This window comes from Amblyraja radiata, chromosome 25 (genome assembly GCF_010909765.2).
Source record: "Amblyraja radiata isolate CabotCenter1 chromosome 25, sAmbRad1.1.pri, whole genome shotgun sequence".
Classification (NCBI taxonomy): Eukaryota; Metazoa; Chordata; class Chondrichthyes; order Rajiformes; family Rajidae; genus Amblyraja; species Amblyraja radiata.
In genome coordinates, this window is record NC_045980.1 from 30,779,160 (window position 1) to 30,794,531 (window position 15,372).

General features: G+C 40.5%; 1 protein-coding gene across 4 annotated transcripts in view; it reads right to left on the reverse strand.

Annotated features, from left to right (window-relative positions):
* Positions 1-32: 32 nt before the first annotated feature.
* trafd1 (TRAF-type zinc finger domain containing 1) overlaps positions 33-15,372 on the reverse strand; it is a 45,136-nt gene continuing 29,796 nt past the window's right edge. For 3 of the 4 annotated variants that reach the window (XM_033043706.1, XM_033043707.1, XM_033043708.1), the window contains 6 exons: positions 13,659-13,726; positions 12,250-12,510; positions 8,275-8,401; positions 7,313-7,643; positions 5,241-5,307; positions 33-3,498 (listed from right to left, as the gene is read on the reverse strand). In XM_033043706.1, the coding sequence (XP_032899597.1) occupies positions 3,448-3,498; positions 5,241-5,307; positions 7,313-7,643; positions 8,275-8,401; positions 12,250-12,510; positions 13,659-13,726 (905 nt within the window). In that variant the 3' untranslated portion in view covers positions 33-3,447. The remainder of the gene's footprint in view (positions 3,499-5,240; positions 5,308-7,312; positions 7,644-8,274; positions 8,402-12,249; positions 12,511-13,658; positions 13,727-15,372) is intronic. The other variant, XM_033043709.1, reaches the window with a different exon arrangement.

A 15,372-nucleotide genomic window follows, 5' to 3' on the forward strand; every position in this document is an offset into this window, starting at 1 on the left:
TTTCCACTCAACAAATTTCAACAAAGCAAGTCTATAAACATAACTACATTTATTATACTAAATCAATACATTTAGTTGTCTAAATTTAAAAATCTAGAGATTTCACACAGTTAAATAGCCTGCTGATAAAAACTACAATGAGATAATAGCCAATTATCTGTTTAAAAGGATAGTTTGTCACGAAGCTCAGTCCACACAATGTGCAGCTTGATTGTGTGTCTGCCAAACATATCCACGCCTATGCTGATTCACGAGACATGACAGTAGAGTATATGGAGCACGTGTTTCAGGGTTCAAAGCAGCAATGTTAGTGGTGAAGTTCAAAGCACTGGTGGAGAAAATAAAATCTACCATGACGTAAATCGAGGGCACCAAAGTAAACTACACTCTTAATGACCGGTTCTCTGCTCTCCTTGAAACATGACATACGGCTGCATTTGGGGGATGCCTTGGTTCTATTTCATTCTATATGCATTACTCGATTCATTTGTCCTGACAAACATTTCCTTTATCTTTCAATATTCAGGGAATCATAACCTTACAAATGTAAATCTGCAATAAGATCTTCAATTTAAACAAAAAAAAGAACTGATCTTGTGTGACCTGCTAGAAACCCCTACACAGATGATCTGCTATCCACCCAATGGTTCATTTAAGAAACATGAAAACTATACACGGAAGTGGGGAAACGTGAAAAACATCATACCCATAGGTGTCCACCCTAATAACTTAGCCACACACACACACACACACACACACACAAAGTAAGCCAAATAAAAACATGGATATCAAAAACAGTAGTTGCTAATGAGTTGGTAAGCACAGAGGAAATGATAACAAAGTAAATGTGCAAGAAAGGGAGTGTAAATCATAACTATTGTATTTGCCAATTGATGTCTACTTCTGGCAAACTGAGACGATGCCACTGCCAGTGTTTTATGTTAACAGTGTTGCATGGATTCAGTCTTGAGGGTGCAAGCAATTTCCAACTTTATTGTGAACCAAGCTGTTTAACCAAAAAAAAGCGACAATTCTACTGGACTCCACGATGTATAAACACAGTCTAGCAGCAAGAGGCAGTAAAACTGGGATCATAGAATATCTGGATACACCTTACATTTAGAAATTATTACATATTCCCAGCATAGGTTCTTAAAACTATGAAAAATAATGTTAGGAAGACATTTAATCCCTAGATTATGTACAAAGTTTCAAAATGTCCTTTAATTTTCCCCATTGTGGAATTAGCAGGAAGACGAACTGACATCTGATTCCAACTGAACAAAATATGTATTACCAAGCATAGTTTCCATCTCTACTAACAATGTTATAATTCTAAATAAGGTATCTCCTAGTTCAATATAAAAAGTGCTTGCAAATCTCCCTCCTTCTGACCATGGTAAGAATGGTTACCAGTCATTGTATTGGGGTTTACTGCTCTGAGAAGCAAGAGGAGAGTTTTTTGTAAAACAGCAAATTGGTTAACGAAATAATTGTATTTACTCTTAACACATTGAAAAGGTTGCATCAAAGACATGCTTACACTATACCCAAAATAGCAATTCTACAGTACAACCACAAATATAACTTGTTATATGCCATTCATTTCTATTTGCACATCTATATCAATTTCAATGTTAAAATGGCTCATGCCCTTTGGACCACTTTCCTTCCCTAGTCAATGCAGGCGAGGATAAAATGAACCTTGATCTTAAATTTTCTCCTTCCTCAAACCTTTCCTTGAAGATGCACCTTCCCAACGCTGCAGTTAAGCAGGCCAAACTTAGTTACCTTTCTTTCAATCCTCCCATTCCCAATCACCTTGGTTATGCTTGGTTTCCCCCCCTTTCCTCAGAGATCTTGAAATTCACATTCCTTTTTTTAAAATGCTAATGTCCTTTTCTCTTCTCCCCCTCACATCCTGCAACAGGGTAATTTAAGCATAATATCAGCTCCCAAACTAAGCAAGAGTGAAGGAGGGAATACTTGCATGGGCCAGTCTATTTTTAGCCAGTCCAAACTGCTATTAGCTAATTAACTGCCACATACACTAATTTCTTCCAGCAATAATCATAGTACAAAGTTCTAAATTCTAACCCACGTCCTTTTTAAATAATCTCCATTGAAAAGTTTAAATTTATTTCCAATAAATTTCCCCCATGTTTTTTAAATGGGCATGTGCAAGCTCGATTCCAAATCAGATACTTTAGAAACCTACAGCCTTACATGACTGCTAGAGATGCAACCTCAACATACACAATATATTAAAGCTTTTACAACATTACAAAGTCAAAGATAATTTCTCAATAAATCCGCACTGATCACAAATAATGATCGATGCACAGTATTCAAGGATGTGTGCATTAAACAGGTGGAAAAAAATGAATGCACAAAGAATCCAATGCAAAATAGCAGGCAGGAAAGCAGTTGCAAAAGCAAGACAAATCTGCGGAAACTGAGCATGATACACAGAAGAATGAGCTAGCAGTGTCAAAGATTATAACAGGAAAAATAAACTAATGCAAAAACGACTGCAAAAAAGGCTTACACACATGCTCTTCCCCCAAAATAACCAAAAATAGGATATCTTGACACATAAATTTGAAAAACAACTTCAAGCTGTAGACTAGATCTTTGCTAGACCTCATCCAAAATGTGTTCATAGTTTGGGACTTTTCTGATGTTTGCATTAACGTCTTAATTTTTCACTGACCCTTTTTTTTTAAATTGATTTGGTTACTTAAAACCATACCCTTGGAATGTTTAACGCTGTGAGTTTCTACAGCATGTCGTGTCCAAATGCAATGAGGGGTGCCAAATAAGCTTTGGGGAGGGGGGATTTCTCCTTCAAACAGATACTCATCTATTTAAGTAAACTTGCAAAATTATTTCCAAGGTCCTTTCAGTGCACAGAAAATAGAATTTAGCACAACCAGCCAAATTACAGCATTCCAAACAAGAGCTCAAAATTTTCAGATAATAATTCTGCTATTCTCACTTTATTAGAACCATCTTCAGTTACTTGTCTAGCTGCCTACCCCATCTCCTCGTTTTCCATGCCATCTTGGACTTTCCCTTTTATTCTTTCTCACTTTCCCACTTTGCATCATGCAGATGGGTTTTATTACCAGCCTTGCAGTTCTAACCCAAAACATTATCATTGATGTTGCATGATCGGCTGAACATTTCTAGCAGTTTCCATTTTAACCTTCACACTGAATCATCTGTTCACCATTTGAATTATTGTGGGGCTCAAGACTGAGCTCACAATAGACCACAGAGAAAAATCAATGCAAACCATGTTCAAAGGAAATAATAACACAATACCACTTAAAGCAATTAGATAAATATTTTCTTTGCATAGGAGGAAAATAAAAGTCCTGAGTTTAGGATTAATTAAATTTAGTAGTTGAACAGCATTGAAATGTACAGCTCAGTCCCATTTTATCACTCCTCTTCCTTTCCAGCATTTTCTGGCCTAGTTTTCGGTATATTCTGCTGCAATGGAGAGAAAAAGAACACCACATGTTGCAGTTATCAACCCAATATGTCAACTTTATTTCCTTCTTCACAGAAGCTGCCTGAATTGCTGAGTATTTCCAGCAGCTTCTTATTCTATTTCAGATTTCCACCATCCAAAGTGTTTTGCTTTAATCGCATTAATTATAAATAAAAGAATGTGTTCACACAGGACTCACGCTACCCAATGTCTGTCAGGTGAAAGAGAGCAACCCAGCCCAAGCCCACCTTCCAGTACTAGGGCTACAGCTCCACATTATGGGCCAAGGATTTCTGCCCCCACTTCCTTTTCAGGCACTGAGATTCAGACTCCTGGCACCCTCTACACAAAGTCGTACAGCACAGAAACTGGGCTTTTGCCTCAACTTGGCCATGCAGACCAAGATGCCCCATCTAAGCTAATCACATTTGCCCATGTTTGGTCCCTAACCCTCCAAACCATTTCTATCCTTGCAGCTGTCCAAATGTTTTTTTTAGTGAAGATCGATCTGTATTGAATTGAAAGATATGCCAGGGCAACAGGCCCTTTGGCCCATCGAGTCCATGCCGTCCATTGATCATCCGTTCATACTAGTTCTATGTTATTCCATTTTCGCATCCACTCACTACAGGTGAGGGACAATTTATAGAGACCATTTAACCGACGAACCTGCATATATTTAGGATGTGGAAGTAAAGCAGAGCACCCCCAACAGAAACCCACGTGGGCTCAGGGAGAACGTGCAAACTCTTCATAGACAGCACCCAAGGTCATTATCAAACCCACATCTCTGGCGCTGAGAGATTTCAGGGTGGCACAGATGGTAGTCTGCATTTCTGTATGCAGGAGCATCAATGGTGCCAAAATGAGGATGATAAAGTGCTTTAAATTATTAGCCATGAATATCACCAACAATGTGTCCTGGAGCAGCCACAGTTACGCTACAGTCATCAGCACACCTACACTTCTACTTCCACAAAAGACTAAGCAAGTTCTCCAACAACTATTACCAACTTCTACAGATGCACTTTAGAGAGCATTCTATCACAATGCAACAGTCCATCACACAAACCACCCTCCTTATCCTCACCATAAACAAAAAATACAAAAGCTTGAAAGCATGTACCACTAGTTTCAGGAACAGCTTCTTCCTCACTGATACCAGACCACTGAATAGTCCTCTCATAAGTAGTCTTGATCTGCCAACCTACTTCACTGCAGCCTTTTCACTTTTTGTTAACTGTTTGTTCTCTCTGGAACTGTAATGCTATAATGCTGTATATTCTATATTCTTCACTCTGGTATGTTTCTCCTTGCACCACATGTTGTGCTCCATATGACTGCTCATGTACAGTATGATATGACTGGATAGCACCAAGCTTGTCACTGTGTCTCAAGCCCAATATCAAATAAGACAACAAAAGTAATGGTGATGAAGGGAAGCTGCAATCAAGGAGGAAGGAGAGGAGCAACTGTCAGCTTGGCCAAGCCTTAAGTTTTCCAATTAACACCACCCCTATTCAGCAACTGTCATGTAGTCTATTTTACTCCATTTGGTATTTCTAGGATTTGGTGGTGCCTCAGTCCTGTGTGAAATAAGATTGTGGTTCGAGTTGAAAACCTACACAGCAGCAGAGGAAGAACTAGAAACGCTGCTAGTGACACATGCTTGTAAAATTATTTTACATTCATTCCTTTCTTTATATTTAACATCCAACTACAATCCAAATTTATTTTTTACCTTTATTCCTGTAACTCTGCTCCTGGAGGCAGCAGACACTGTATTCCTAGATCCCTCTGTTGTCATACTGAAAGATAAACAAAGGCCTTACAAAGAGACGCCAAGAGCAAGCACATAAATGTTGGTCTTACGGACTGTAGAAGCCCACCCAGCAAGATCAAAATCAGAGTTTACAAAAAGGTGAAGAATATAGGCCCATAATACATGACAATGCAGAGAATCACAAAAATTAAGAAAACTCCAACAGATCAGTCATTTATCTATATTGTTCAAGCTCTCCCCATGACCTGTGTGAGTTTTCTCCAAGAGCTCCAGTCCCCCCACCCCACACCCACACTCCATAGACATAGAGGTTAGTAAGCTAATTGGCTTGTTAAAATTGTAAATTGTCCCTGGTGCGTGTAGGGCAGTGATAGTGTGCGGGGATCGCTGGTCGGCAAAGGGCCTGTGTCTGCGCTGTATCACTAAACTTAACTAAAGATGCTTCCTGAGTTGAGCTAATCCAGCTCTGTGTGTCTATCCTTGGTCTCTACCAGCATCTGCAGTCTTTTGTTTCAACTCCATAAAAGTTGAAGTTTTATCATCCAACAACTTCTAAACAAGTATCTTAACATAAATGTATTGATTTCCATTGGAATTATCTGCCTTCATACTGCCACCAAGTCTCCAAATTCCTTTTAACGACTGGATTCAAACGTGGGTTGCTGTGGCAATAGAACAGTGGTTTAACACAAATACAACAGCATTTTACATTTTCCACCCAGGGTCTTCCCAACTATTCATGGCCAAAATGAACTAGCACGGTGGCGTGAAATCCTTAAAATAAATATTCTAAAAAACAATTTGAAGTGTTTGAACTGTATTGCTCTTAGCTCTGCAGCTACACACATATGGTGCACATAAACACACACGCCAACTCTGTGACATTATGCGATAGCTATTTATTCCTATGGAGGGCTTTCAGTATAATTCTTACAGATGATTGCAGTGATGGGTTTTTTTTTTGGGGTTTTTTTTTTTAGAGTGGATGGCTGTTCGGGCAGAAAATACTTAAAATGCAATGACAGCATCAAATACTGAAGATAGACCCACACAAGGCACTACAAAGATGAATCCACTTCACAAGCTAAACCCACATCAAATATTTCCTGCTTTTAATTCCCTCACAATCTCTCCCCACTCTTCTGAGTTTTATTGTTTCTATTGGTCCTAATATTGCTACCTCAGTTGGTAGCTAAGGCAGAATGACACATGGAAGATGAAATTTATCACCGAAGTGCAAAAATATTAATTTTAGAAGAGACAACATAGAGGGGGTTCAGAAAGAGACATCCGGGTACTTATGTGCACAAATGAGAAGGCAGGTTGAGAAAACTGCTAAAAACAACACTACACAACTTATGAACCCTTACAAAACTCTGATTTGCCCATGTTGATGTAATGGATCTAGTTCTGATCACATTTCAGGAAGAACATAAAGGCCTCAGAAAGGAAATATTGGTAAAATCCTAGCAACGGGGCTGGTGTGACTATAAAAACAAGGAATTATTGTTCTTAGGGCAGAAAGCCAGAGTGGATGTGTGGTTGGCATCTAGAATGCATTGCCTCAAGGTGGCATTAGAGCATTCAATGGCAGCTCCCAAAAAAGGAACAGGACCTGCACTGGAAAGAAACAAACCATAGGGCTGTGGGAAAGATGTGGAGGCATGGGACTAGCCACACTAGTCTTGCCACGCAATATTACATGCGTTTCCATCCTATCAACAATTCCATTTTTAATTGATCATTGTGCAGGAGGGAACTGCAGATGCTGATTTACACCAAAGATAGACAAAATGCTGGAGTAACTCAACGGGACAGGCAGCATCTCTACGGAGATGTTTCAGGTCGAGACCCTTCTTCAGACAGATTTTTTTTTCTGACACTGATAACCTGATATGTACGTCAGCACACGTCAATAGATGTCCAGAAGAAACTGTCCATTTGTTTTGTGTGCGAACACCGAGTTTTAATAGGATGTTTAAAAGAGAAGAGACATTATTTGCTGTTCAGTAGTATTTAGCACACTTCACCTGGGTCTAGCATCTACAAGTGGATGTGGAAAAGTCGGCTTGTAGCTTTCAGGGAAAACATCTACCACAGGACGGGGAAAGCCCCCCGACAACTCCAGAGGTTTGCGGACCCTCCTCCTCAGCTCAGAAGCTTCTCGGTTGGGAATCTTGACCATTCTGCTGTTTGGAGCAAGGGTGTTGGTGTCTTGGTTGGGTACGGATTTCTGGGCATCAATGCCCTGACTGAATGTGGCTGTAGCTCCGCTTGGCTTCATTCTCAACGAATTTCTAATTGCTGGTCTTGGCTGGACATTGTCACCCATATAAGCAAAGTGGTCAGCTTCGACATCGCCTGCATTCATAGGACATACACCATGAAGAGCATTATCAGTATCAGTCTCAAAAATCACACAAAATCTAAATCTTACTGATTTGTTTATAGCACATTACGTGATAAATCAAGTTCAAGTTCGTTCAATGACAGAACATGAAGCATTAATCAACCCTTCACCATTCATCTGCTTAACATTTAGACACAAGCAGGGTAAACATCTTACGAAGGCTAAGAAACACATTAACTTCAAGTTTCCCTGGTGATTGAGTCTATATCTTACAGAGCAGTTTTGTATCATTAAACACTCGATTTAATCCTTAACTTATTTCAGAGTTAGCAGGTTACAACTTGACAAGAAGAAAGCCACCAGGATCACCTTCTATTTTAGAGATAAAAGTAGAACAGGGGCCAAATAGCTGCGCTTCCACCTCTGATTCCCATGGTCCTCACCTTTCACTCCACCAGCCTCCGCATCCAACATATCATTCTCTGCCGTCTTCAACATGATCCCACCACCAGTAGATGCTACACGCCTTCCTCAACCAAAACAGTAGCTCTCTCTCTCTCTCTCTCTCTCTGTACCTTTTTGAGTGGGACTGCAGCAACTACTCCATTGTAAATAAAACTAGCACTGGTCTCCTGCATTTACCCTGGTGTCTTTGTCGACGAATGGGCACATCCAGAATCTCTCTTGACTCGGTCTTAGTCACGGGGAATGGTTGATCGGCTTCTTGATCAGGGGGTCTTGCCGTTGGTGGTCGCAAATCACACTGATCCTGAGTGACAAGAAAGAGACGCACATGGAGTTTCAGAAAACTAATGTCCTTTACACCCTTGTATGTCAGAACCAGACCACCTTCTACATGACCTGTTTATTCAAGATGGTTTGTTTAGTTTAGAGATGCAGCATGTAAATAGGCCCCAAGGGCCCACCAGGTCCAGGTGACTTTCGATCACCTAGTTCTTTTTATCCCATTTCTCACCCATTGCTTACACATTAGGGCCAATTTTACAGAAGCCAATGAATTTGAAATGGATCTTTGACAGCTGCTTTTCAAAATAGTTTCTGATTGATGCAAAGTCCCGATTAAGCAAAATAGCTGCTGATTCCAAGGTTTGGCATTGGGAATAGAGGGGGAGGGGATAGAGAGGGAAAGCAAGGGCTATTTGAAGTTAGAGAAGTCAATGTTCATACCGCTGGGGTGCAAGCTACCCAAGCAAAATATGAGGTGCTGCTCCTCCAATTTGTACTGGGCCTCACTCTGACAATGGAGGAGGCCCAGGACAGTAAGATCAGATTGGGAATGGGAGGGGGAGTTGAAGTGCTGAGCAACCGGTAGATCAGGTAGGTTAAGACGGACTGAGCAGAGGTGTTCAGCAAAACGATTGCCGAGCCTTCGCTTGGTCTCACCAATGTAAATAATTTGCACCTGGAACAGAGGATACAGTAGATGAGCTTTTAGGAGGTGCAAGTAAACCTCTGTCTCACCTGGAAAGACAGTTTGGGTCCTTGGATGGAGTCGAGGGGGGGAGGTAAAGGGACAGGTGTTGCATCTCCTGCGGTTGCAGGGGAAAGTGCCTGGGGAGGGGGTGGTTTGGGTGGGAAGGGCCGAGTTAACCAGTGAGTTGCTGAAGGAACGGTCTCTGCGGAAAGCAGAAAGGGGCGGAGATGGGAAGATGTGGCCAGTAGTGGGATCCCGTTGGAGGTGGCAAAAATGTCGGAGGATTATATGCTGTATGCGACGGCTGATGGGGTGGAAGGTGAGGACAAGGGGGACAGCCCTTGTTACAAATAGGGGGAGAGAGAGTAAGGGCAGCGCTGCGGGATATCGAGGAAACCCTAGTGAGAGCCTCATCTATACTGGAAGAGGGGGACCCTCGTTTCCTAAAGAATAAGGACATCTCCGATGCCCTAGTATGGAAAACCTCACCCTGGGTGCGGATGTGGTGTAGACGGAGGAATTGGGAGGAAAGGGATAGAGTCTTTACTGGAAGCAGGGTGGGAAGAAGTGGGTATGGTGGAAACCAAAGAATTTATTGGTTTGTGGAATTGAATTATGAATCTGCACGAAAGAGCTGATCTTTACAAGTGGGGATCATCTGATGTTTTATTGATCTTGCTAATTTACATTCTCGTTGTCGCTTCTGGAGGATTGTTTAACTCTCAACTGCTTTGGCTACTTATTTGGGGGGGGGGGCAGGGAGTGGTTTTACAACATGGTAATTTTGCTTTTTAAATTTTTCCTTTGTAAATAAAACCACGAAGAGTCATCAGGCTGATATGTTGGCACTGTTCATCCCTCCAGAAAACCTGCTCGACTTGAGTATTTCCAGCAAGTTCTGTTAGCCACAATAGATAATGAATATTTAGCATGTAACTTTTAGGCAACTTATCAAAAAGGAGATAGGACTAACAGAACTTGCTGGAAATACTCAAGTTTGACACCTTGCCTCCGATACCCAAATGTACAGCAGCTAAATTAGCTTTTAAATGATCCCACAAAATACTAAATTGGAAGCCTTCTTCATGGAAGTTTTTAGGGCAGAGATTGACATGAGGCGAAGGCAGGAGAATGGGATTAAGATGGAAAGATAGATCAGCCATGTTTGAATGGCGGAGTAGACTCGATGGGCCGAATGGCCTAATTTTGCTCCTATCACTTATGAAGTGTACCCAAGTGGTGTTTCAGAGCTTCACATCAATCAATAGGGATCCATTTAGCAGTATTCAAGTACAACAGATAGACCACCCACAATCAGTACCACAGATCTGCCAGTTACAGAGATTGTAGTACAGTGAATTATTTATAGAAAATCCCAACTGGAGTTTTTGAAGATCGGTAGGCACCTATAATTTTCCATCTCTAGCTTTTAACAGGACGGCCAGATCTCTTGCAATAATACCTACAGGATCAATATACTTGTGCTGGTGAAAATTTTCTCTGATAAAATTAAATTCTTAAATAGTGAAAGATTAAATTGAGAAACTAGAGTGAGCGAGGAATTCCTGTTGTCACCAAGCTAAACACAAAAACTCAATTGCAGCTCACCACATGAAAATACAGTACAGGATAGCAAATTATAGACCAAATATATCAGTAGTATCCAGGCATCGGCAAAATAAATTCACTGAGGTACCAGCAAATTAAAAGTAATGAGAAATTTCATGGAGTAAAAGATACTTTTCCATATCAGTACAATAATGAGCAGCAAAAATATTGATGAGCAGCACAGTGGCGTGCTGATACCACAACCATCTCACAGCTCTCTGGTGACCCTGGTTTGATTGAGGCCTCCATTGCCATGTGTGTGGAGTTCGCACATTCTCCATGCTATCATATGGAATTACCCTGGCTGCTCCGGTCTCCTCCCATGTGCCAAAGACATACAATTGGCAATGGGCCAGCATAAAGTATCTCCATTGAAGGTAGCTGGTGAGAGAATCACAGGGCACTTGTGACATGTTGCAGGAAAATAAGTGATGGAATGGGACTGATGTTCAGACTCAGTGGGCCAAATGGCCTTCTTGTTAGGTTGTTTGAAAATGCATGTGTGATATATAAATTAGTATTGGTGGAGTTGTAGATCAGATAATCCATAAGGAACATACCGATGCATCAATAATTAATGAAGCTGCCGGCAGCCGTGAACTAATACCTACATTCAACAGTGCACATTAACAAATAATTCAGTGGAAACGCAGATATGTTAAGACATAAATAGCACGGGAATAACAAATTAAGACAATAGTGGCAGCAATGAATAATTCAACTCATAAAACAGCAAGAATACTAGAACTAGATTCAAGGTGTTAAAACCTAGAAGGCCACAGGATACGTGATTTAAAGGAGGCTGTGTAAAGATTAAGTAGGAAAAGGGGACATAAGGTAATAATATATTTTACCTCGGAAAAGGGGGAAAATGGGTGCCGCCTCAGGAGAGAGATTTACTAGCTAAAATCAGCAATGATGTGAGGGACAACAGTTGACATCCAGAAAGATTATAGGTAGAGATCATGGGCTGCACCTGCCAATACCAAGCAGTCACCGTATCCTCCAAATGTATCCATGGCCCCAAGAAACTGATTCTCCACATTGTGCCACAATAGAAATAGCTATTTCTGTTCGCCTTGTATAAAGGTACAAGTCATCAAACTGAATTTTCCTTCCAAGTGCAATGTTACATCCATATAACAGTGATACCCTTTTCCTTCTATACCAGTGGTTCTTAACCTTTTTGGCACCAGTACGTGCAGACGCGAACACAATACTGTATGTGGTATGTACCTTTGTTAGGTTCCTAAACACGGGCTCAACATATTGATATGTTATTTGTGTCCCCTTCATGACCCCTCAGCAAAACCCCAAACGACCCCCAGGTTAAGAACCACTGTTGTATATAAACAACGTATGTTCAAACGCGAGCTTTGTCAGCAAAGAAACGTCACCCATTCCTTCCCTCCAGAGATGCTGCCTGTCCCACTGAGTTACTCCGGCATTTTGTGTCTACCTTCGATTTAAACCAGCAACTGCAGTTCTTTCCTACTCACTTCTTAGCATTGCTCTTGGAGCAGAATATTTCAGCCAGGAACTTATTTGTAAAATACATAGATTTTGTAAATTACCTGATGATGAAACAACACATCTTCTTCCAACGCTATACCACAGAACTCACAAGGAATCATGACATCGCCATGGCTTGAACCTCCAATAGGACTATATGACGGCAGTGAAAGATCTTCAGAAAAGTATTCTGGATTCATGTGATGATGCTGAAAGAAAATGTCATTCGTTCTGGGTATGGAGACCCTTTGCAGTGGCAGTGGTGGTACAAGTGTGCTATTTTTACTGAATGATGCAAAGGCACTTACAGGATTACAGCCAGTCTGCAAAAGAGAAATCTAATCAATTATTTTAAAATGGCAGAGGAGTGGGCAGCAGTGGAGAGCAGAGGCTGGTGCGTGATAAATAACAAAATGCATGCCCTATTACATACATATTTCCTATGACTTGAACTATACAGTTAATGTTATCTTCTAGTCTGTTGTGTTTTAGTAAGTGTCTTCACCTTTCAATAGAAATCTGCTATTTGAATTGCATTTGTTTTAATTACGTTTATTTATTTAATTTCAAACTTTTTCAAGGTTATGTCAGCACAATGTTTTCTCTCCCACCAAATATTCTTCCAATGATTGCACGAGTACTTTAAAATTACCCTTTGATCACTTGTCTGCCTGGAATAGCAGTACGAGTATATAGCATTACTTAATCAACACTTAATCCAAGACCACATACTGAATGGAACAAATCTAAATTTAGGTTTATCCTTACTCCACACCACTAACTCAAAATAAAACACTTGGAACAAAAATGAAGCTGCTATCTCAGATACTATATAGATACTCGATTTTTGATCTTTCTGCTTTGGTAGCCATTTCAAAGAGCTTTAAACATGTCGCGTTGAAACAATTAAATTGTAGAAGTAGATAAATCAGATTTGTCCTATTACTGGTGAGGAGCAATATTCATTGCTGAATAGTGAAAGGCCTGGATGTGGACGTGAATGTGGAGAGGATATTTCCACTAGTGGGAGAGTCTAGGACCAGAGGCCATAGCCTTCAAATAAAAGGACGTACCTTTAGAAAGGAGATAAGAAGGATTTTCTTTAGTCAGAGGGTGGTGAATATGTGGAATGCATTGCCACGGAAGGCTTTTGAGGCCAAGTCAATGGGTATTTTAACGGCAGAGATTAACAGATGCTTGATGAGTAAGGGTGTTAGGGGGTTACAGAGAGAAGGCAGGAGAATGGGGTTGAGGGGGAAATATAGATCAGCCACAGAGTAGACTTAATGGGCCAAATGGCCTAATTCTGCCACTAGAACTTATGAAATTGTTTTCAGCAAGTTTGAATATTGAAGATATTTTAATTACAAATAACAGTGCCCCAAGGAAATACTGCCAACAGACTCAGTAGTGGGATCATATGAAACAAGCAGCAAACAATTGCTAAGAAGCCACATTTGCTAAACTGTACCTGATGAAGAATTAGTTCTTCTTCAGGGAAAGGTTCTTCACAGAATTCACAAGGCAACATCGTGACATCTGAAAGGAAAATATAAAATTACTGCAACTCTTCATTTTAAATACAGCCTGACAGATAAAAAGATAACTTGAGCCAAGACCACAACCAAGCCCTTTGTAGATGAATTCCACACCAGAAGGTTGCCATCATATTTCAAGTCAATCAGCAAGTCAGAGGGACACAGACACACTGCATTTGGACTGTTCAGTGCTGTTATGAGGCAACAAATGTTCAATCCACACTTGCACAATGAGCAAAAACTTAAAACATAAAATTTAAGATAAATCTCTTGATTTCTTCAATGCTCGCAATGAAACTGCAAGGACCCAATCAAGTGGAACAGCAAGGAATTCCCCCAGCAGCTGAATCAATGCAGAGTTTGCACATTTTCCCATGACTCATGACAGTTGATGCTACACAAATGATTCAGCAAGCCACACGGCCCACAACAATCTCTAACAGAGCCTGGAGCTAAATCTGTTGATCCCAGCTGAGCTAGCCATTTTGCAGGGCACAAATCAAGATCAGAAAGCTTGGGCTGAGAGATTCTGTTTGTAATTCTCACCTTAAATAATGCCCCAGCAATTCCCTAAGAAATGTACATGGGGAGAATATGATACAACTGTAATAATTCACCGCGATTACTTATCCAACTCATTAAATTATGCTCACTCGAGTCAAGTGTGCTGCACTTGGCGCTCATGGATTCCAACATGGAGCCAAGTTTTTTTAAAGGAGTAAAAAAAAACGAATAATCTAACAAAGGGGTAGCACAGTGGCGCAGCAGTAGAGTTGCTGCCTTACAGCGCCGGAGACCCAGGCTCGATCCCGACTACGGGTGCTTCTCTGTACAGAATCTGTACATTCTGCCCATTTGGGTTTTTCTTTGAGATCTTCAGTTTCCTCCCACACTCCAAAGACGTACAGGTTTGTAGGTTAATCGGCTTGATACAAGTGTAAATTGTCCCTACTGTGTGTAGGATAGTGTGTAGGATGTGAGGGGATCGCTGGTCAGTGTGGACTCAGTTGTGCCAAAGGGCCTGTTTTTGCGCTCTATCTGTAAACTAAAACCAAATCTTTTAATTTTTTGAGGTATCAAATTGAAGCCTGTATTACAGCTGTGCATATATTTATTTGTACAAGTTAATACCAGAATAACATTTTTACTCAGATTAAATTAAGCATGTCCTATTGTTTGAGATGCAGCTGCTAGTTATAATGGGAAGCTTTGATGAAATTACTAGGATAAGTTGTTTTAGCAGAAAGATGCAAAAGTATGAACTTTAAAATATTTATAATTGCTTATTGTTGTCCCGAATTAAATTAATTTTGGTTGCAACAGTAAGAGAGAAGTGCTTTGATATTTAGTTTATTCTCACATGTACCGAGGTACAGTGAAAAGCTTTTTTTGGCGTGCTAACCAGTCAACGGATAGACTATACATGATTACAATCCAGATGGAAATAAGAAAAACTGCAACAAAGCCTGCCATTCCGATGATAAAGTACACTATACATGAGATAAACTAGGAGAAAAATATAAAATAAAAACAAAAATGGCTGTCTAAAGTAGACCATTGAGACTGTTCCACTTATCCATTCACTACCTCCCTTTCCTTCCTGATGTATTTACTCCTCAATTACTGGTGTCCATAATATGTCTCTGT